Raw genomic sequence first — 22,653 nt, forward strand, 5'->3', positions numbered from 1 at the left:
AGAGGCCTCCAGGACACCAAACAGACCAGATCAAAATAGAACTACTCCACGACATATCATCATTAAAACAACAAGTTCAGAAACTAAGGAAAGAATATTGAAGGCTGCAAGAGAGAAAAAACAAGTAACATACAAAGGTAAACCCATCAAAATCACAGCAGACTTCTCAACAGAAACATTAAAAGCAAGAAGAGCGTGGGGTGAGATCTTCCGGGCACTGAATGAAAATAACTTCAACCCCAGGATACTCTACCCAGCAAAGCTATCATTCAAAATAGATGGAGCAATAAAAGTCTTCCATGATAAGCAGAAACTAAAACAATATGTGACCACAAAGCCACCATTACAAAAGATTCTGCAAGGGATCCTGCACACAGAAAGTGACACCCAACTTAACCATGAAAAGGCAGGCAGCACCAAACCACAGGATAAGAAAAAGCAAGACAGTAGAGAGTAACATCAAGTTAGGTACACACAATCAAACCTTCAAACAACTAAGATAACTAAATGGCAGGAATCACCACATACCTATCAGTACTAACACTTAATGTTAATGGACTTAATTCACCCATCAAAAGACACCGTTTGACAAAATGGATTAAAAAAGAAGATCCAACAATTTGTTGCTTACAGGAGACTCATCTCACCGACAGAAATAAGCATATGCTTAGGATGAAAGGCTGGAAGAAGATTTACCAAGCCAATGGCCCCCGAAAACAAGCAGGAGTAGCAATACTTATCTCTGACAAAGTAGACTTCAAACCTACATTGATCAAACGAGATAAAGAAGGACATTCCATACTAATAAAAGGGGAAATAGACCAAAAGGAAATAATAATCATCAATCTGTACGCACCCAACGTCAACGCACCCAATTTCATCAAACATACCCTGAAAGACCTAAAAGCATATATATATAAACGCCAACACAGTGGTTGTGGGAGACTTTAACACTCCATTATCATCAATAGATAGGTCATCCAAACAAAAACTCAATAAAGAAATCCAAGATCTAAAATATGCAATAGATCAAGTGGACCTAGTAGATGTCTACAGAACATTTCATCCAACCTCTACACAATATACATCCTTCTCAGCAGCCCATGGAACTTTCTCCAAAATAGATCATATCCTAGGGCACAAAGCAAGCCTCAGCAAATATAGGAAAATAGAAATAATACCGTACATACTATCTGACCACAATGCAGTAAAAGTAGAACTCAACAACAAAAGTAAAGACAAAAAACATGCAAACAGCTGGAAACTAAATAACTCATTACTTAATGAAGAATGGATCATCGATGCAATAAAAGAGGAAATTAAAAAGTTCCTGGAAGTGAATGAAAATGAAAACACAACCTACCGGAACCTATGGGACACAGCTAAGGCAGTCTTGAGAGGAAAGTTTATAGCCATGAGTGCATATATTAAAAAGATTGAAAGATCCCAAATCAATGACCTAATGATACATCTCAAACTCCTAGAAAAACAAGAACAAGCAAATCCCAAAACAAGTAGAAGGAGAGAAACAATAAAAATAAGAGCTGAAATCAATGAAATAGAAATCAAAAAAACCATATAAAGAATTAATGAAACAAAAAGTTGGTTCTTTGAAAAAATAAACAAGATCGATAGACCCCTGGCAAACCTGACTAAAATGAGGAGAGAAAAAACCCAAATTAGTAGAATTAAGAATGCAAAAGGGGAGATAACAACAAACACCATGGAAGTCCAGGAAATCATCAGAGACTACTTTGAGAACCTATATTCAAATAAATTTGAAAATCTAAAAGAAATGGACAGATTTCTAGATACATATGATCATCCAAAACTGAACCAAGAGGAAATTAATCACCTGAATAGACCTATAACACAAAATGAAATTGAAGCAGCAATCAAGAGTCTCCCCAAAAAGAAAAGTCCAGGACCTGATGGATTCTCTGCTGAATTCTATCAGACCTTTAAAGAAGAACTGATACCAACCCTCCTTAAACTGTTCCACGAAATAGAAAGGGAAGGAAAACTGCCAAACACATTTTATGAAGCCAGTTTTACACTTATCCCAAAACCAGGCAAAGACACCTCCAAAAAGGAGAACTATAGGCCAATCTCCTTAATGAACATTGATGCAAAAATCCTCAACAAAATAATGGCAAACCGAATTCAGCAACACATCAAAAAGATTATTCACCACGACCAGGTAGGCTTCATCCCAGGGATGCAGGGGTGGTTCAACATACGAAAATCAATAAACGTAATAAACCACATTAACAGAAGCAAAGACAAAAACCACTTGATCATCTCAATAGATGCAGAAAAAGCCTTTGATAAGATCCAACATCATTTCATGATAAAAGCTCTAAGAAAACTAGGAATAGAAGGAAAGTTCCTCAACATTATAAAAGCTATATATGACAAACCTACAGCCAGCATTATACTTAACGGAGAAAAATTAAAACCATTCCCTCTAAAATCAGGAACCAGACAAGGACGCCCACTATCTCCACTCCTATTCAACATAGTACTAGAATTCCTAGCCAGAGAATGAGGCAAGAAGAAGGAATAAAAGGAATACAAATAGGTAAAGAAACTGTCAAAATATCCCTATTTGCAGACGACATGATCCTATACCTTAAAGACCCAAAAAACTCTACTCAGAAGCTTCTAGACATCATCAATAGCTATAGCAAGGTAGCAGGATATAAAATCAACATAGAAAAATCATTAGCATTTCTATACACTAACAATGAGCAAACGGAAAAAGAATGTATGAAAACAATTCCATTTACAATAGCCTCAAACAAAATCAAATACCTAGGTGTAAACCTAACAAAAGATGTGAAAGACCTCTACAAGGAAAACTATACACTTCTGAAGAAAGAGATTGAGGAAGACTATAGAAAGTGGAGAGATCTCCCATGCTCATGGATTGGTAGAATCAACATAGTAAAAATGTCGATACCCCCCAAAGTAATCTACATGTTTAATGCAATTCCCATCAAAATTCCAATGATATTCATCAAAGAGATTGAAAAATCTACTGTTAAATTTATATGGAAACACAAGAGGCCACGAATAGCCAAGGCAATACTCAGTCAAAAGAACAATGCAGGAGGTATCACAATACCTGACTTCAAACTATATTACAAAGCAATAACAATAAAAACAGCATGGTACTGGCACAAAAACAGACATGAAGACCAGTGGAACAGAATAGAGGATCCAGATATGAAGCCACACAACTATAAACAACTTATCTTTGACAAAGGAGCTAAAAATATACGATGGAGAAATAGCAGCCTCTTCAACAAAAACTGCTGGGAAAACTGGTTAGCAGTCTGCAAAAAACTGAAACTAGATCCATGTATATCACCCTATACCAAGATTAACTCAAAATGGATCAAGGATCTTAATATCAGACCCCAAACTCTTAAGTTGATACAAGAATGGGACCTCATAAAACTAAAAAGCTTCTGTTCATCAAAAGAAATGGTCTCTAAACTGAAGAGAACACCCACAGAGTGGGAGAAAATATTTGCCAACTATACATCAGACAAAGGACTGATAACCAGAATATACAGGGAACTTAAAAAACTAAATTCTCCCAAAACTAATGAACCAAAAAAGAAATAGTCACGTGAACTAAACAGAACTTTCTCAAAAGAAGAAATTCAAGTGGCCAGAAAACACATGAAAAAATGCTCACCATCTCTAGCAATAAAGGAAATGCAAATTAAAACCACGCTAAGATTCCACCTCACCCCTGTTAGAATAGCCATCATCAGCAACACCACCAACAACAGGTGTTGGCAAGGATGTGGGGAAAAAGGAACCCTCTTACACTGTTGGTGGGAATGTAGACTAGTACAACCACTCTGGAAAAAAATTTGGAGGCTACTTAAAAAGCTGGACATCGATCTACCATTTGATCCAGCAATACCACTCTTGGGGATATACCCAAAAGACTGTTACTCCAGAGGCACCTGCACACCCATGTTTATTGCGGCACTATTCACAATAGCCAAGTTATGGAAACAGCCAAGATGCCCCAGCACTGACGAATGGATTAAGAAAATGTGGTATCTATACACAATGGAATTTTATGCAGCCATGAAGAAGAACGAAATGTTATCATTCGCTGGTAAATGGATGGAATTGGAGAACATCATTCTGAGTGAGGTTAGCCTGGCTCAAAAAACCAAAAATCGTATGTTCTCCCTCATATGTGGACATTAGATCAAGGGCAAACACAACAAGGGGATTGGACTATGAGCACATGATAAAAGCGAGAGCACACAGGGAGGGGTGAGGATAGGTAAGACACCTAAAAAACTAGCTAGCATTTGTTGCCCTTAACGCAGAGAAACTAAAGCAGATACCTTAAAGCAACTGAGGCCAATAGGAAAAGGGGAACAGGTACTAGAGAAAAGGTTAGATCAAAAAGAATTAACCTAGAAGGTAACACCCACGCACAGGAAATCAATGTGAGTCAATGCCCTGTATAGCTATCCTTATCTCAACTAGCAAAAACCCTTGTTCCTTCCTATTATTGCTTATACTCTCTCTACAACAAAATTAGAAATAAGGGCAAAATAGTTTCTGCTGGGTATTGAGGGGGGGGAAAAGGAGGGGGAGGAGTGGGTGGTAAGGGAGGGGGTGGGGGCAGGGGGGAGAAATGACCCAAGCCTTGTATGCACATATGAATAATAAAAGAAAAATGAAAAAAAATAAAAATAAAAATAAAATGTTCCTTTGTAAAAAAAAAAAAAAAAAAAGTACTCTGGGAACATTTAGTGCTGGGTAATGTTAAGAAGCAAGATTTTCTCCCGTTTCATTATGTGATTTATATATAAAGAGACTTCCCAGAAACAGCACCCTAGTCGGCCTGAGACAGAGAAAAAACAGTCATGCTACTGAACAAAATATCTGCTGAACCAGCACTCAGTTGTTAGCATGGTCAGGGACACAGAACATACTGGCCCTCTTGAACCTGTCAAAACCACCACGTGGACCCTCTCAAACCCCACAGGGTAGTCTGCAATCTAAGAACAACAGTTCTAGGGGTCATTCAGGGTTCAGATGATGGGTCTAAAATTTATAAATTATTGACTTTAAGCAAGTTTTCAGACAAAAGCGATGTCTAAAGAGGGATACAAATACCATTTTCACAGACTGTTGTGAGGATGGAGTTAGATTATTTGATTAAGTACTGACCTCAGAGCCTGGTCAGTACTCAGAGATTAACAGATATTTATTGCTAACACCATCAATGGTATTGTATTGATATTAAAAGTGGTATAACTCTCATGGGAAATCTTCAGAATGTTCAAATGCAGTAATCTGACCTTTGTAAATCTGTTTTCTGGAAATAACTTGAAGCCACATGTTAAAAGATTGGATGGAGTACATTGGAAAAGAGTGGACAATTAGTGACCAACGGGAAAATAGGATTAGGTCAATAATTGTATGTAGTCCTCAAATATAAAATGATGTTTCATTTAATCATATGATCGAGGTGGTGACTTAGGTAAAAACTACTGATAAGAGATTAGGAGAAAGAAGTAGCACATAAAAATCACATGAACCTTATAGATACCAGAAAGTAAAAACAAAGTTCCTTAGTCACAGAAAAGCAAACCAGAATAGAATATGACAGGATGCTACCTGTGTTTGTTTGGGATAATATAAATGGTATTTTTTTCTACTTTCTTTTTAGAATTTTTTAAAATAAACATATATTATTTTTATAGTATAAATTTTTTTTAAATCACTATTTTGCAGGAATCCTTAACCAATATGGTATGATAGCATTCTATCAAGGGTTTTGAGTCCACAATAGATTCTAGTCACAGTCTCTCGTTTTTTAGAATTTAAGCGAGAAGCCCAAGATACATTTTATGATGAAAAAGCACCAAATAATTGTCATTTTATTTCCTATGGCTGAAGATACCTTGTTCTTCCGTCACCTCCACTCCCTCCAAGCAAGCATGGCTGCTCTTGCCCAGCCTTCTTACCATTGGAGGCCTCCATGGTGGGCTCTGGACACACAGCTGATCCCTCTGGTCCCACACACCAGTACATACTGGGTGGTCTCTGCGACATTCCAGCCATCAACCCTTGAGACAACCAATCTCCAAAAGCAGGTCCCCCTGTTCTCACGTCCACCACTCCTGTGCGAATGGATTACAGGTCGGACACCCAGTCATGGATGAGCAGAAACTTTTCTTGTTCTGGTGGTGAGAGACATCATAAAAGAAAATAAAAATTTTAACTCAAGCCCTTACTTTATTTATTTTCACATTGGTTCATCAATATTCCTTTGTCCTTTGCAATATTTCTTCATAATGCATCTATCTGGCAGAACCTCTCAGGGGCTCCCCCATCCCTCCTTGACACTGAGCTTAGATCTTGTCTCCATGAAAAGAAACTCCAAACACACAATCTACTGGTAAAAGGCTCAATGGTCAATCAACACATATCCCTGATCCCTTGCAAGATAGCCCAGTGACACCAACACAGCAAAAGAGGCCTCTGCTCTAGAGGCTCATGACCCAGCTGGGATGGGAAAGAAACACAGTTGGCCCTCCCTTTGCCTAGAACAGACTTTTCTGGAAACCCAGGGATGGGCATGTGATCCCATAAGAGCAGTCAGACAACAATCCCAAAGAGAACGCTCTGGAAGGAATTGTTTCTGGTTAGGAAGTGAACTCAGTTTGAGCTTTGGAGGCTGACAGAAAGGAGCCCCATCTATCCATGTTGCCTTTCATGTCCCAGGGAACATTTCCCAGGAGATGTTTTTGATTGTCACAAGTTGGGATGGGAAGAGGATGCTACAGTACTGGGTAGATGACATCTCCTAAAACTGATGAGATGGTGATAAAGTAGGGAGACCAGGTACTGCTTTTCCGTGCTGGGCTCCCACTGAGTCTGGAAGTCCTCCCCCAGCATAAGTGCCCATCCTGCCTTACTGATTAAAGGACCAGAAATGTTTGAGGGCCTGGCTCAGGCCTGGCCCAGGCCAACCTCAGGAAGGTAGGGACTCCCATAGGATCTGTGAATGTTTCTAACAGTGTTCCTATAGTCTATAAAGTATGAGGCTGTTAGCATTGAAACAACTCCCAAATGGGTCCTAATGCCTCAGACAAGATGTAAAGGTATGGCAAAGTGTGGCTTGCCTGTCACACATGAGCAGTGTGACCTCCAGGTGAAACTTCATGCCTCAGTTTTTTCGTCTGTTAAAAACAGACCTCACCTCCACCCCCATCCCATGCACGGGCACCCTCACAAGGCTGCTGGGTGAACTCAACCAAGACAAGACTCCTGCAGTCACCTTCTATATCAGGCCTGGCATGGTCATTGCCTGCCTGCAATGAGTGTGAGGACATGGCAGGCCAGTGGGGTCTCCCACCTGCCCTTTGATGAACACACTTAGAATATCACCACTGGAGGGCAGAGGCTCTGTCTCCCCACAAGCAGGTTCTGGAAGGTGCCCTGAATCACGTGGGCACTGAGCAGGTGAGCTGGACTCCTCAAGGCAGGGAAGGTGGGGCTAGGAGAGTCTGCACCAGGGGTCTTGCTTTTTAAGAACCTCACCTTTCTGCACCTAAGAGGGACCAGCCCAGGAAAACACACATTTGAGGTTGGGCAGCCCAGAAAATCCAAGGAGGAAGAGAAATGATCCAAACTGGATAAAATTCAGGAGATTAAAAGCCTTATAAATTGTAAAACCTGGTTTGGAAAATCAACTTGAAAATGGGAAAAGGGAGAATTACTCAGACAGAATCTGTTTTAAAATAAAGGCTCCAAAGTGTACACTAACATCCGGGAACTGAAAAGCACTGTCACCATCTGCTTTCAAACACCTCTCTAAAACCACTAGCAAACATACCAGCTGCACTTCAGAGATTCCCAACAGTAGACATTCCTTAAACACAAGTGTCTTGCCATAAAGTGTTTTTTCTTCTGCAGTGCTGGGGTTTGAAGTGAGGACTTTGCCCTTGCTAGGCAAGCATTCTACCACTCGAGCCATACCTCCAGTCCTGGCATGTTTCTAAGTTACAAAAAAAATATATATATATATATCTTTTAAAATGTTTTAAACTAACCTTTGCCCAGCACATTTGGTTCCCCTTTCAGTTTCATTTTGCAAATCACTCTACTAATGGAGGATTTCACCATGGGACCAGGTTTTAAATGAGAATTCGAATTTGTATTTTGGTTTGTACCCTTATGCTTTAAGATGAGGTAACTCAAGTTTTGCTCAATCTTTGCCCTCAAACGATCTTGGCTTCCTCCTGCTTCTTTTGGGTACAGAGCCATGCAAAAAATCATAGTTAAGTTATATGTTTTTATTCCACCTCCTACAGAAGGATTCAAGACATTTTCTGCAGTAACAACTAGTTTAACCGTAAAGAATGTCACTAACGGGTACTCATGCCCCATTAGACGTCAGGAAAATCTGGAGATTCCAGGCCAGGCTGGGCAAAAAAAAAAAAAAAAAGTTTGGGATATCCTCATCTCAATGGAAAAAAACTGGGAGTGCTAGCACACACCTGCCATCCCAGTGACAGCAGGAAGTGTAAAATAGGAACAGTGGTTTAGGGGGGCCTGGGCAACAAGCGAGACTTAATTTCCAAAATAACCAGAGCAAAAAGGGCTGGAGGCATGGCTCAAGTGGTAGAGTGCCTGCCTAACAAGTGCACAAGCCCTGAGTTCAAGAACCCCAGTACTGCCAAAAAAAAAAAAAACCCAAAAAACACTAATTTTCTTTTTGCCACTCTCCTATCTCTATTAGTGAATAAACCTTGATGCTTAATGAAGAAGAAAACAAGGAACCTGAAATTCATTCTACAAATGGTTTTATTGCGCCCTTTCTATGAGGTGTGAACTTGATGAGTTGATAAGGGAAGTAATTGTTGCAAGTTTCTGGTGGTGTCCTCAGGAAGTTTGGGAAGGACAGTCAACATGAAAGTATGGGGAGATCCTTCCAAGTGAAGTGTGTTGGAAATGTTTAGGTCACCTAGCTCCATTTTTAGTCAAAAGCTGGGTGACAATGGATGGCCCATGATTCTAGACATCTCTTCAGTGAGTGCTTTTAGCATCCTCTGACTCATCTTGGCTTGCCTATAAAAGGTATTATTAAACCCACTAGGGTTTGTGGATGTCAAAATATCAAGGGACAGCAGATCAGAGAAATACGTTGTTCTCAATCCCAGAGGAGCACAGAAAGATTGGGGAACAAAAGAGTGCCATGAGTCTGAAACCACTCACCACTCAGTTCGCTGTATGGACCACTATGCCCTGGTGCCTTCCCACACAGCACAAGGATGCTGTGCAGAGCAAGAGAGATATAATCCCTGCCCCAGGGGCTCCAGGGAAGGAACACATGGACAACGGGACTGCTAGGGGGTTGCAGAGAGAGCCTATGTGAGAGGAGAAGGCCTTGGAGGGTCATGAGAGATGTGGGTGTCTTGAGAGATATAGGCAGCACCACAGAGGCTCCAAATGAGCTGAAGACTGAGGGAGCCAGGGAGGGAGGCTGGAGCAAGGGCCTGGTGGTCTGAGATGGCAGAGGCCAACCCATCAAGGGTGGGCAGGGAAGAAAGGAGTTCCCCTGGATTTTGCGCCAATCGCAAAGACAAGCTACTGTATTCCTTGAAGAAGTCAGACATGTCCCATTATCCATTAAAAAGGTATATATACTCCATCACTCTGGCTGTCAGATAGAGTGGAGGGAGGAGGACTGTAATCACACAGGTAAGAGAGGGACAAAATGAAGGCAGTGAGAAAGAAGGTGACACATAGGGATACATTTTAGGGATAGGCTTAGCAAAACTTGGTAGTAGACTGAATTCAGAGCTGTGGGAATAGAGTAAGGATGGATTATAGGTGTTTTATTTTATCTAAGCAAGTGAGTCAACTATGGTTCACTCCCCAAGATGTGAAAGCCTAGGGGAAGGAAAGTTTTGGCTGACCCCAAAACCACCTTGAGGGACAAGTTAGGTGTTGGTATGTTATTAACTTAATGTTACTAACTTAATGTTTTTCCTTCTTTTTAACTTAATGAGCAAACATCATAAAAACCAACCCACAAAAGGAACTTAATGTCAAGCTTTTCCAAAACTGTGCATATTGTCATCCCTTTAATGCCCAGGTACTCAGCGACCATATGAGTGACAAAAGATTTGAGCCAAGCATGGGTGGGGGCAGAGATAGGACAGGATTGCAGTCTGAGGTTCCTGGAGCAAAAATTCCAGACCCTACCTCAAAAATAACTAGAGCAAAAAAGGGCTGGAAGAGTGGCTCAAGTGGTAGAGCACCTGCCCAGCAAGCCAAAAGGCTCTGAGTACAAATTCTACACACACACATATATGTGTCCATTTGTCTACTGCTCCATCTTTGCAGGGAGATGCGTGTGTAAGAGGCAAAGACTCATGACCTCTAAGAAGGGTCAGGATGAGCGACCCAAAGAGGCCCCCACGTTCCCCATCACCATTTTGCATGGACCCTCAGCTTTCCCAGGACCCCACCTGCAACCCCACGGGGGAAGGTAGCATGCTCAGGCTACAGGAGTGACAGCTTTTCTCTGTACCAGCCAGAGATGCGTCCCCTGGGCAGGAAGAATGCCCCAGATGCGGAGAAGCGGGCAGAGGCGCTTGGCCGCCCAGCGTCACTAGGAGCATGGAGGGACTCCCGGGTCACCCCTTGGGGCCACCAGGCAAGGCGCTCTCCCACCTGCACACTTGCGCTCACCCTCGGCCGGCTCTGCGTTGAAGGGCGGGTTTTCTGCCAAGGCAAAGAAAACTGCAGACTCCCTGGCGTTTCCTACTTTTGATTCTTGCGTCGGTCCCCTACTCTTGTCCTGTCCCGCTCGGGGTTTGCTTCTGGGTTCCTGGCATCGGCCCCGCACAGTCCCCAACCCTCGCTGGCTGGGGTCTAAGTACCCCCAGATGCAGCTGGGCGGTGCGACAGGGGTCGCCTCTGTGGCTCGCGGTCCCCGGGCAAAGGCCACCGGTGAGGAGCACGAGGCCGCCCGGGGTGCGGGGCGCGCGGTCGCGCGGAGGCCCGGGCTGCACGCGGACCCCGGGCTTGGGCTGGGCCGGGCCGGGCGCGGGCGCACGGTCCCCGGCCCGGCTGCAGGCGGCGGTCCGGGGACCCCAGCAGGGCGCGGGCCCCGAGCAGCACTTACCTGCGGCGGCCGGCAGGGCGGTGGGTGCGGGCGATCGGGGACGCGGGGACGCAGGAGGACACCGGCGGACCGGGGCCTGGTCGTCACACCGCCCTCTGTCCCCGCGTCTCGCTCTGGCCGCGCGCCGGGCCCCGACGCACTTCCTCAATCCTACGGCCCGCGGCGGGCGGGAGGGCGGGCGGGCGGCGCAAAGAGCGCGCAGGGCACGGGCCGCGTCCCCAGGCCCTCCGCACCGCGGGCACCGGGAGGCCTCGACGGCCTGCCTCAGTTTCCCCAGCTGTAAAGCGTAAATGATCAAGTTCACCGCTCGTGTCCCAGGAGACGCGGGGACTGTAGGGCCCTGGCGACGCCAGGTCTCCTCCAGGCTCGGGCTCCCTGTTCTCTCCCCTGGGGACAGGCATAGTGATAAGATCGTCCAGCCCTCTGCAAGCCCAGCTTTCAAACTCTGCTCTGGTAGCCGCAAAATTGACAGATTAACCTCCAACTTGTATGTTGGTCACATAGTCTGGTTGTAAACGTGAAAAAGACCGGGAATACCCATGTGTGTGCAGCTCTTTGGAGAGCAGGATAGAATATGTATTTTGAAAACGTTAATATTTTGCAAACTGCCTTTTCCACTACTGAATTAACTAATTTTTTGAGGAGGGGACACTATTGGGATTTGAACTTCAGCCTTGCACCTGCTAGGAAGGCGCTCTACCACTTGAGCCAGACTCCAGCCATGTTTTTGCTTTAGATATTTTTCAGATAGGGTTTCTCATTTTTGTCTAGAGCTGGTCTGGGACCACCAGGATCCTCCTACCTATGAATGCCTCTTACACAGCTGGGATGTCATGTGGGAACCACCACTCCCAGTTTATTTGTTGAGGTGGGGTATTGCTAATTTTTTGCCTGAGCTGGCCTCAAGCCACAATTCTCCCTATCTCTGGAATTACAGGCATGAACCACTGCACCCATCCTGAATTTACTAATTTATTCATGGCTGTATGCAAATATATTGCTATTTGGTGAATCTCCTCCCCATCCCCCAGCCTTCCAAGTAGCTGGGACTACAGGAGCAAACCACCACACCTGGCTGGTGAGTCATTTTTAATTGTCTGCTTTTGGTGGGGGTGGGAGGTAAATAAAACATGGTTTGCAATTTATCATGCTTCAACCTGTCATAGTGGGTACATAAACACCCACCCACCCGCGCTGCAGGCAAGCTTCAGATTTGGCTCCACGTGTTCATCCAGAAAAGTGACTCTTGCTAGGAAAAGCAGGCGATTCTATACCCTGGCAGGACCAGTGCCTAATCTCGTGTAATGTCACCATTATGCAAAACGCAGAGATAAATCGTCATAACCCTCACTGCCATTTCACAAAATACAGGCAGCTGCACGTTCCCAGCATGACCTCGACCCCAGACAGTGGTTCTTTGGAGCTGCTCCTTGGGTCCCTACTTGTCCAGGGGGGACCGCCTGGCAGCTCTGCTCTGATCTCAAGAGGCTGCCTCTCTGGTTTTCCCGCCACCGACCACCGGTCCGAAAGGGTGGGCGCGGTTTTGCAATCCTGTCCTCACCACTGCGGCCTCATAGCAGTCTGCAAAGGCAGCAATTTGCTTGCTACCGAAAAGTCCCTGATAATTTGCAGGGCGTGGCGTCCTGAGTGTTGAGTGAGCCTGGTCAAGGCCTCGCTGCGCCTCCAGGCTGCACCGCCACGCCACCTAGTGCCACTGAGAGGAAGTGCACGCCCAGTGCCAGGAAAACACAAGGGGACTTGCATGATGGGAGCCATACACCTTCCCTTTTAAGGGAGCTTGGGAATAGGCTAGGAAATGTGCCCAAAGTAGAAAAACGTCTGGAACATTGGACACAAGGACAACCTGTATTAAGCTGGCTATATCCCAGTATTCAACTGGATTAGGCATGCCTTAGTCCTAAATTTGCACAGGGAGGCTGTTACAGGTCACCTAAGATTCCCTTCCGATTCTTTTTTTTTTAATCCCTGCTGACTCATGGTCTTCTTTCTTCTGTCGCATCCCACCCAGATCTTCAGCAACCTCAGGTTGGAATGGTACTTTCCAAAGTGGAGTCAACTGGAAGACTCCTGAACCAATATGTCTGCCTTTGGAAGGCACAGTGGCTGACAGCCCCTTCTGCAACTCTGCTTGTCTTTCTTCAAGGGTACTCAGTTTCCTCTGACATCTCCCTTGACCAATGTTTTAAACGTTGGTCATTCTCCAGCTTCAAGTGCAAATTAGCCATGTGACTTGAAGCAATGAGCAAAAGACCTTAGAAGGGTTTCATCGGCCAGCAGGAGAAGTGAATTCCAAAGGTTCTTCTTATAGAAAATGTGCACACACTGACACACTCACAGATACACACATCCAGGCTATTGACCCTAGAGTGGTTCCCTTTGGGTGATGAGGTTTTAGTAAATCAAAGAAAAGTGCCATTTTCCTATAATTTTCTGCTCACATGTGGGTGGAGAAATGAGATGTCCTAAATGAATTGATACATGCATAAGTTCATCTCGAGAGAGATATGGTCCAACCTCCCTTATGTGGTTTCTTAAAGGGCCACTGCTTTGGAACTACACAGTAAGTGACCTGGGTTCCTAACATTGAATGAGCAGGTAGGGCTTGGTGAACCTAACCAAGCATAATGAGTAGTTTTTATTCAACCTCAGTGCCAGCTCCCAGCTTGGTGACTGAGACTTCTTGGTTAGAAGCCTTAAGAACTTTACCTGTGTTCAGCCCAAATACTGGATCATAGAGAAATCACAAAAATGAACCCAGTGGTCATGGCTGGAGAGTGTGATGCTAACTCTTACTTTATACACACATCACCTTTGTTGCTTCATGATAAAAAGAGACTCAGGCAGCTTAGAAGATATCTTAAACCTAGCCAACTCAGGCACAGGGCTGAGCTCTCTGCCCTGATGGACCTCCAAGTCGACCATAGGTTTACACTCAGAAAAAAACAAAGAGTCTGCCCAACTAGAAATGTAATTTTTTTCTTGGCACGGATACTGTTTTGTTATAGGCCATATGATACAAAAATTCTAGAAAGAGAAAGGCTTGCCACAGAATTTAAATGGATTTGGTCTTTCAATGAAAACATATACCATTTCTCAAATATCCAAATTTATTTTACCATTGTTGAGTCCAATCTGCAGTTAGGATCAGAATTCCCAGTCCAATGGATTGTTAACCCATACCACAAGAGTAAACCTTAAAAGAAGGTGAAATCTAACATTATATAGATTTTCATGTCTAAATACAGTATATTACAGAAGGTTAAATATACCACCTCTGTGTACTTACAGCTATAAAAAGATACAATAACTATACCAATTATAAATAGTGTAGCATCTCATATTAAAGGCATTATTGTACAATGAAAGAATAGGACCCTCTAATGTACTGCCATAAAGGCAGTGTCTATAGTTACTTGAGACACCAAAAATTCAGTGTACAAGATCAAATCCTGATTGGACAAGTTACTGGGAGGATAAGTGGCAAAGGATGGGTTGAAGAAGATGAAGATGAATTGCATATCTCCACCAAGGATGATAGCCCTAATTCACGTATGATTTTCTTTATCCACATGTGGCTTCTGACATTGACCTTCATTTCACCATTGCCCCCTTCAACTTAGTCTTCTAACATAAGCGCCATCAGTTTTCCAACTCAAAAAGCACCAGTTAATAACAACAAGAGGACCTGAATAACACAGCTTAAGTTTGTTTTGGTTTAGAAGGCTATAGGGGAATGCTCTCAGATGTCCAAGTTAAAACATGGAATTGCTCCTTATTTGGATACAAGGAAAAGAAAAAGAATCCTAAACTGCTAGTGAAATATCCAGGTCACTTAGATGGAGACCCAGGTCGTCTCTGGAATCCAGGTGTTCTTTGTTAGCTAATCAGAAACAAATACCAAATCAGGACTTTAAAGAAACAGGGCTGCATTGTAACAAAGTCTTCCCTCTTGCGTGCCTTTTACTAATCAAAAATGAATGCTGGAGAAAAGGAAAAGTACAAAGGCTTATCATAATTTATTACTGAATATGGTAGAAATGCATAATTTATAATAGGGGAATTATGGCTTTGATTTGTTAAGTATGGGACTTAATTATCCTAAGACTTGCTCTGTGATTGTGGTACTAGAATGTTAGGTTCTCAGTGGCAAAGTGACACTAATAATGTCCTCTGCCTAAGAAAGTGCCTTGGTGAAAGTAGACCATCATATAATTTTAGAGTAAGCTCTTTAGGATGTCAATTCAGTCATATTCCAAAGGCTTGATTAGTTTCAAGGTGAACCCCATAGTCAATATCAACATATAGCCCTCCAAGACCCATACCTATGCATGCCTAAGGCCTCTGTCACCCTTTCACAGTGTCCGCTTCCCAAAGCTCCTCATATTGCAGCCTCAACTCCCCCCCTTTTTAAAATATTAGTGCCACCTTTCCTTCTGGATGGTCCCACCCTACCTCAAAATGAGGAGGGTCTTGCACAGGTGACTCTGAGACCACAGGTGCAGGGACCTGCTTGTAGAACATGCAGGGAGCTCTTTCCAAATTCTTCCTGGAGTCAGAGTGAGCAAAGCAAACGGAAGCAGCTGCTGGACACTTCAAATACTATCTCTGGATAACAAGTCCCTGAGGGGTTTTACTGTGAAGGCAAAATCAAAAATAGCCAATAGCTCCCTCCCAGGGCAGGACTGCAATTTCATACACAACGTATGGGTACCCACAGTTTAATCAATAAAACATGAGTATGAGAAATCCAGAAAAATAAAAACCATTCAGCTCCAGTAGATTGAAAGTGTCCAGAAGAAATGTCACCGAAGATTGGTAGTGTCGTGTTTTCCTTCTGCAAGTGTGATCTGTCACATTCAGCTGTCCAGCGATTGAGGGAGAAGACCACCTTCCCTTCAGGAGCTCTTGTCATCAAGTTTGATGGTGACAGTTTTCACTTCTGTGTATTCAGCCAGGGCATATTCACCTCTGTGACAATAGGAAAGGGGACCATTCACACTGTGCATGTCAATTCATGGTTCTTGGGAAAGTGTCCTAATTCCTGATCACTCTGTTGGGTAGTTTGGGGTTTGGGGCTTATGCAAAAAAGGCCTAAGTGTGATGCCTGGGTAGAGTAGAGGCCAGGCCTATGATGCAAGCTTAAGTAACTGGAAATGGAAATTTAAATTGCTTTTGTATGTGACACTTTTGAAATAGTCTGAAGGACTAAGGCTTTGCCTTTGAGGGAAAGAAAGAAAAACCAGGAATTGGGGGGAATTCCCCCAGGGCAGGGAGACAGAGCAGAAAAGAGGGCAGGTGGACAGACAATGGGGAGCCAGGATCAGAAATGACACTGAGCTTGTAAGTTATAGGTAGCAATTTAGAGCTGTTTGAAGAGACAGAAGAGGCTGAAGTTCAAGGTTGCTTATTTACTGAGGATGTGAGCTGTGGCCACAGGACCATTTGGCCTTGCAGGGCATTGCTGGTGACCAGGTCTAAGGGGAAAGAGGCTAGCCTGCAGGATGAGGGGAACAGACATTAGTTAGCACAGACTGGACACAGGAAGGCCATAGCATCTTTGGTATATTTCCATTCTTTAAGTCTTACACAGGCCAGGTGATCCTGGGCTATCTTTATGGCAGCTCCTAGTGGCAGCTTTGGACGTTTTAATCCTTCTATTGCATGGGTTCTGCTGTTAAGTAAAGAACAGAGTGTGCTGATGCAAGGAAAGGGGTAGAAGTTGAGTGGTCCCTGGAGGCTCTACTAGAAAGACCTGAGACATAATCCCATCTCCTCCTTTAAACCAGGAGTCCCCTAAGTGTGGTGCCCAAACTAGCATCATCAGAGGAGACAAGAACATGATAGAAATGCAGGTTCCCAGGCCTTCCCCAGACCCACTGGAAGAATACAGACCCTAAAATGTCCATATCCCACTGCCTGAACCCATGAATATATTAGGTTACATGGCAAACGACTTCCCTTTGCACCCTAACGTTGCAGATGGAATTCAAGTGACTAATCAGTTCAAAAAGAGAGATACTATCCTGGATCATCTGGGTGGGTCCAAGGATCCTTAAGAGTGGAAGAGGCAGGGCATAGTGGTACACACCTGTAATCCCAGGTACTGGGAGGTGTAGGGAGTAGGGTCTCTTAGGGTCTGAGACTGGCCCTGGGGCAAAAAACCCTATCCAAAAAATAAGTAAAAGCAAAAAATGGGCTGAGGCCATGATTCAAGTGGTCAAGCACCTGCCTAGTAAATGTGAAGCCCTGAGTTCAAACCTCACTACCACCAAAAAAAAAAAAAAAAAAAAAAAGAGTGGAAGGAGAGAGTACCAAGAGACAAAGAGATGCCATAGGGCTGACTGTGAAGATAGAGATAGCCAAGGAATGAAGGCAGCCTCCAGAGACTGGAAAAGGCAAGGTAACATTCTCCCAACAGCTTCCAAAGAGGAACAAGGAATATAGCCCTGCACACACTTTGGTCATACGTCAATGAGACCTGTGTCAGACTGTTATCCCACAGAGCTGGAAGGCAACATGTTTATGTTGCTTAAGACCTATTAATTGTGGGGTTTTGTTACAAAACTAATAGGCTCACTGAATCAGAAATTTCTGAACCAGAAATTTGTAGTCAACAAGCCCTCAAGTGGTTCTGATACCTGCTCAAAAGGGAGATGCACTAGTTAGAACCATGAAGTCCTGTGCCTTCCTTGAGCCTCAGTTCACCATCTGTGAAATGGGATACTCTCACCTCCTCACAGTTATAACAGTCAGATAACTCACATAAAACACCTTCTATGTGCTAGGTGAAAAGTGGGGAAGGTTATGTTATTCTATTAATAGTGTGTCATTGAGATTTTTAGGTAGTTTCTTAAAACATAAGAGTTCGAGAATCCATGACAAGCAAATTCTTTCAGAATATTTTCTAGACATAACATAAGCTAGAAAAGCCACAGATAGGATGCTATATCCAACTTTTGTCATGCAGATACACCACTAAAAAATACCCCAAAAGACAAGTAAAAAACCAAAAAAAGAAAAATAACATTTGCAACCTTCATGAGAAAGAGTGCTGCTTTCTTCAATATATAAAGAGTTCTCAAAAACCAATAGGGAAAACAATCAATCAACCAAATGGAATGAAGAATGAAGGACACAGTCAGTTTACAGAAAAAGAAATACAAGTTCCAGTAAGCGTGAAAGGGGCACTAAACGTCTCACAATAAAAGAAATGCAAACCAAAACAGTGCCAAGCTCATTTTCAAGTGGCAGATTATTCAATGCTAGGAATTTATTCTGAAAACAATCTCCCACAAGTGTGTAAATATTTATATACAAGGAAATATATAAGCATGGATTGTCATAGCAAAAACCCTTGGAAATAACACAAAAGTCCATTATGAGAGGCTATTAATAAAAAGAATGGAAGGATAGCCAAAACCTACTCTTCAGAGCCAAAAGTAGCTCATTCCCATTTCCTCTGAAAATAGGAAAGAACACATGAATTTATATTATCATATATAAAAACGTGTAGAAAATGCACAACACACTCTACAAGTGAGCAAATAATGCATTGCGACAATTCAAAATTATTAATGATTTATCAACTTAATTAAGAGGAGTGATGAAATCCTATTATAATCATTGTAAGAATAAGGACAAGGGTCCCCTCAATCTTCCTATGTCTCCAATGTTGTCCTAGTTCAAGTTCTTGCTGCTATTCTTCAACCCAACATGGTATCCTCCACCTTGCACAGTCTCATCCACCTTGGGAATCATGGCCATCTATAAAGCCAGCCTTTCTTGAATGAGCCTCCCCAGAATGTCAGGGGGACAATGAAGGTGACTGTATTATGCCCTGCAACCTAACGTCCCACCTGGAGTGTCAAAGATGCTCAAAAAATATTTGCCAAATGAATGAAAGAATAAATAAATGAATGTACAGCACTGACCTAACATGTGGGACAGGTTCAGGGGAGGAGATCGTGGCTTTCCATATTTCTACAGGTGCAGTTTTTAGGTCATTGTCTTACTTTTATTAAAAGCAAAACAAAGAACTAAGAAGCAAAGCATCCAGGAGGAAGAGAAATTGCAGATTCCATCCCAAGACCAGCCCAGCAGCAGATCCCAGAGGGGCCCATGGTGGGTGGCTGGTAATCAGCCCAATCAGGCGGATGGGTTTGGGGAAAACCATGGAATCCACCGCAGGGTGCTCCAGCATGAAAAAGGGGAACTGTCTGTGACACAAAGACATTAATTAGAGACAGTGAACATAGAAATTAGTTTTCAAGGCAGTTTTCAGGCTCCTTGTGAATTATTTTTAAACATTTTATCAAAATATATAAATACTGGGAAATATATGCCAAGGATCCAAAAACCACATTCCAAAAAGTCCCCACTATGGCTAACCAGAAGGGTGAAACACGGACGGTGTCCAGTGGATGCTGGGAGACAGGCAAGGGGGCACTCAGGGGCTAAAGGTGCAGCCAGAATAGGTGGGGGTGAGGAAGACCAGGCTGTGGATCGCCAGGGAGCCAGACGAACTAGGAATCAGGTGGACCCCACACACCTTCTTACAATTTCTACATCCAAGGATGGCTGCTTTGGAGACTAGAGTTCTTGCTGCTGGCCTTAGGGACAAGCACTGTGTGGGTTATCCGTTCCCCAGCCCTCATGACCTGCCTGGCTGAAGGCAGCAAATCAGAGGAAACAAGTTGACCACACTAGCTTAGGTGGCTTCATTCCAGGTAGCTTACAAAGATGAGCCCTGTCGAACAAGGCCCTGTACCATGGGGGATCCAAGGACCAGGCTGCCAGAGTTCATTCCCAACTCTGTCACTCAGTAGCTCTTCTGAAAACAGTTGTCCCCTCTTATGGACTGTCATGAGGAGGACATAAGGCTCTGCTGGAGGCTGCTAAGGCTCAGCAAATGCCAGATGTAACCAGAGCTACTCCTGTTGGAGTATCCTGGAGGGAACACAGGTGGCCCCAGTCTGGGACACTGGTCCCCAGTGATGGGAGACGTTAAGAGGTGATCAAGACGAAGTTCAGAAAACACAAACAGGCCACCAGGGGGAGGAACGAGGCTTCTAAAAGAGTGAGTTCAGGAAAGCAATGCGACATGATAAAAGCAAGAGCACACAAGGGAGGGGTGAAGATAGGTAAGACACCTAAAAAATTAGCTAGCATTTGTTGCCCTTAACACAGAGAAACTAAAGCAGATACCTTAAAAGCAACTGAGGCCAATAGGAAAAGGGGACCAGGAACTAGAGAAAAGGTTAGATCAAAAAGAATTAACCTAGAAGGTAACACACACGCACAAGAAATTAATGTGAGTCAAATCCCCGTATAGCTATTCTTATCTCAACCAGCAAAAACCCTTGTTCCTTCCTATTATTGCTTATACTCTCTCTACAACAAAATTAGAAATAAGGGCAAAATAGTTTCTGCTGGGTATTGAGGGTGGGGGAGAGGGAGGGGGCGGAGTGGGTAGTAAGGGAGGGGGTGGGGCAGGGGGGAGAAATGACCCAAGCCTTGTATGCACATATGAATAATAAAATAATTAAAAAAAAAAAAAGGAAAGCAATGCGAGTCAAATCCCTGTATAGCTATCCTTATCTCAACTAGCAAAAATCCTTGGTTCTTCCTATTATTGCTTATACTCTCTCTACAACAAAACTAGAGATAAGGGCAAAATAGTTTCTGCCTGGTAGCCAGGGGTTAGGGAGGGTAAGGGAGGGAGCGGGGGGAAGGGGGGAGAAATGACCCAAACATTGTATGCACATATGAATATAATAAAAAAAAGAAAAAAGAAAAAAATATATATATATAAAAGAGTAAGTTCTCTACAGGGAGAACCAGGCATAAGGAGGAGACACCAAGGCATACTCTCCACATAGACAGGCAGATGGCTCTGGAGCCAGTGCTGAGACAGAGATGGAGTAGAAAGAAAGACCAAAGTAGGGCGGGGGACCCCAATTCCATGCAGACTGCCCAACCTCATTCCATCCTAATATCTTTAAGAATCTAATATATTTAAGAATTTAAGCAGAGCCATGCAAAATCCCCACTAAGGCCAAGGTCAAGGGGAAATGCTAGAGTTCCCACTGTAAGATGTGCAAACAAATAGAAGGTAATGCATTTATACAGAAGTGACACAAACTGCTTAAATAAAAGGAAGAGCTCAAGCCCTCAGAAATGTTCCAGGAACAGCCTGGGGTGTTGTCACAGATGGTTCCCTGGGAACATTGAGCCTGCGAGATGTTTATCCACATGCTAATAAAACCCGGGAAGCCAGCGTCCAGCTGGAGACCACAGCGACTCCACCCCTGGGACGCTCCATCCAGCTTTGGGCCTGCATCAAACACATGAAAGCCTGTCCATGAATCTCAACCTATGAAATTCATTTTCTCAGCAGGCCAGACAGAAAGGAAACATGGAGGGACCACAAGTCCCCATGAACCTCCCAAGGAAGCATCGAGAAGGAGCCAGAGTCACCCAGGATATGTACCCAGGGCTTCTGCTGGGCTCAGAAAGCCAGGCCCACCAGATTTGGAGCCCGATTGGGTCACAGTCTGTCTTCCCTGCCTGGAGTGGAGATCTGTGTGAGAAACGATATCCTATGTTTGACAAAAAGTGTACTTGTTCGATGCTATGTCCTCATTCCACAAACCTAGGCCCAAAGACCTACTGAATGTCTCTGATGTGACAGGAGCTGGGCAGGGCATGAAGGTAGAGGCTGGAGGTGGGGCCTGGGGATGAGGATGAGGGTGGGGAAAGCCAAGGTTGGGGAGGGAGGAAGAAAGAGGGAGGAATCCAGACCAGGAAAGGGACCACCAGCCTTGGTGACAGGGTGGATCACTGTGCTGGGGGATCACTGGCCATGATCTTAGCTCATTGAGCTGCAAATCTATTGTATTTTTTAATTCAGCCTGTCAGCAGACTTAAAGGAATTAAAATACTTACAGTTCTCTGCCGTTTCCTGACATTTTAAAGCCACCGAATGGAGCCTGTGCATACAGTGCATTGTAGCAATTGATCCTAGAAAAAGAGGAAAAAGACACGGGCGATTATCTAGAGAAGACTCACCTGGATCTCATGGGTTTCAGCTAGGAAGCATGGGATGCAGGATGCCGCTGGCCCAATGCATGGCCTTTTGGCAAAGTTTCACTAACTAAAACACAGTGTGCTCTTAACTTCTATCGCCTCATTCTTCCTGCCAGAAACTAAAATGTGAATACACTGAAGTCTAGAGTTTTTTTAATGGGATGGGAATGGGATGAGAGGACAAAAACAAAGAAGAGAAAAACTATGGCACAGGGGAATAAGAATTAGCTTTGAAATAACGCAGATCTGCCTGACCTCAGAGTTCTTCTGTTCCAGGACTATGTGGCTGTACGCTAGTTAATCAACCTCTCTGAGCTGAGATTCACTCATCTTTAAAATAGGGATAAGAATATGTAATC

At 43.7% G+C, this 22,653-nt stretch overlaps 2 protein-coding genes across 5 annotated transcripts in view; both read right to left on the reverse strand.

The window, feature by feature from the left end:
* Nucleotides 1–11,336, reverse strand: part of Lrrk1 (leucine rich repeat kinase 1) — a 147,294-nt gene extending 135,958 nt beyond the window's left edge. For 3 of the 4 annotated variants that reach the window (XM_074061751.1, XM_020161721.2, XM_074061750.1), the window contains exons 1-2: nucleotides 11,189–11,336; nucleotides 6,015–6,230 (exon numbers count right to left, since the gene is read on the reverse strand). In XM_074061751.1, the coding sequence (XP_073917852.1) occupies nucleotides 6,015–6,111 (97 nt within the window). In that variant the 5' untranslated portion in view covers nucleotides 6,112–6,230; nucleotides 11,189–11,336. Of the gene's footprint in view, nucleotides 1–6,014; nucleotides 6,231–10,734; nucleotides 10,972–11,188 lie in introns of those variants that run through there. The other variant, XM_074061748.1, reaches the window with a different exon arrangement.
* A 2,962-nt stretch (nucleotides 11,337–14,298) lies between these two features.
* Nucleotides 14,299–22,653, reverse strand: part of Aldh1a3 (aldehyde dehydrogenase 1 family member A3) — a 37,523-nt gene continuing 29,168 nt past the window's right edge. Inside the window, exons 12-13 of the mRNA XM_020161714.2 lie at nucleotides 22,154–22,228; nucleotides 14,299–16,177 (exon numbers count right to left, since the gene is read on the reverse strand). Of these exons, the coding sequence (XP_020017303.2) occupies nucleotides 16,105–16,177; nucleotides 22,154–22,228 (148 nt within the window). The 3' untranslated portion in view covers nucleotides 14,299–16,104. The remainder of the gene's footprint in view (nucleotides 16,178–22,153; nucleotides 22,229–22,653) is intronic.

This window comes from Castor canadensis, chromosome 19 (assembly GCF_047511655.1).
Source record: "Castor canadensis chromosome 19, mCasCan1.hap1v2, whole genome shotgun sequence".
NCBI lineage: Eukaryota > Metazoa > Chordata > Mammalia > Rodentia > Castoridae > Castor > Castor canadensis.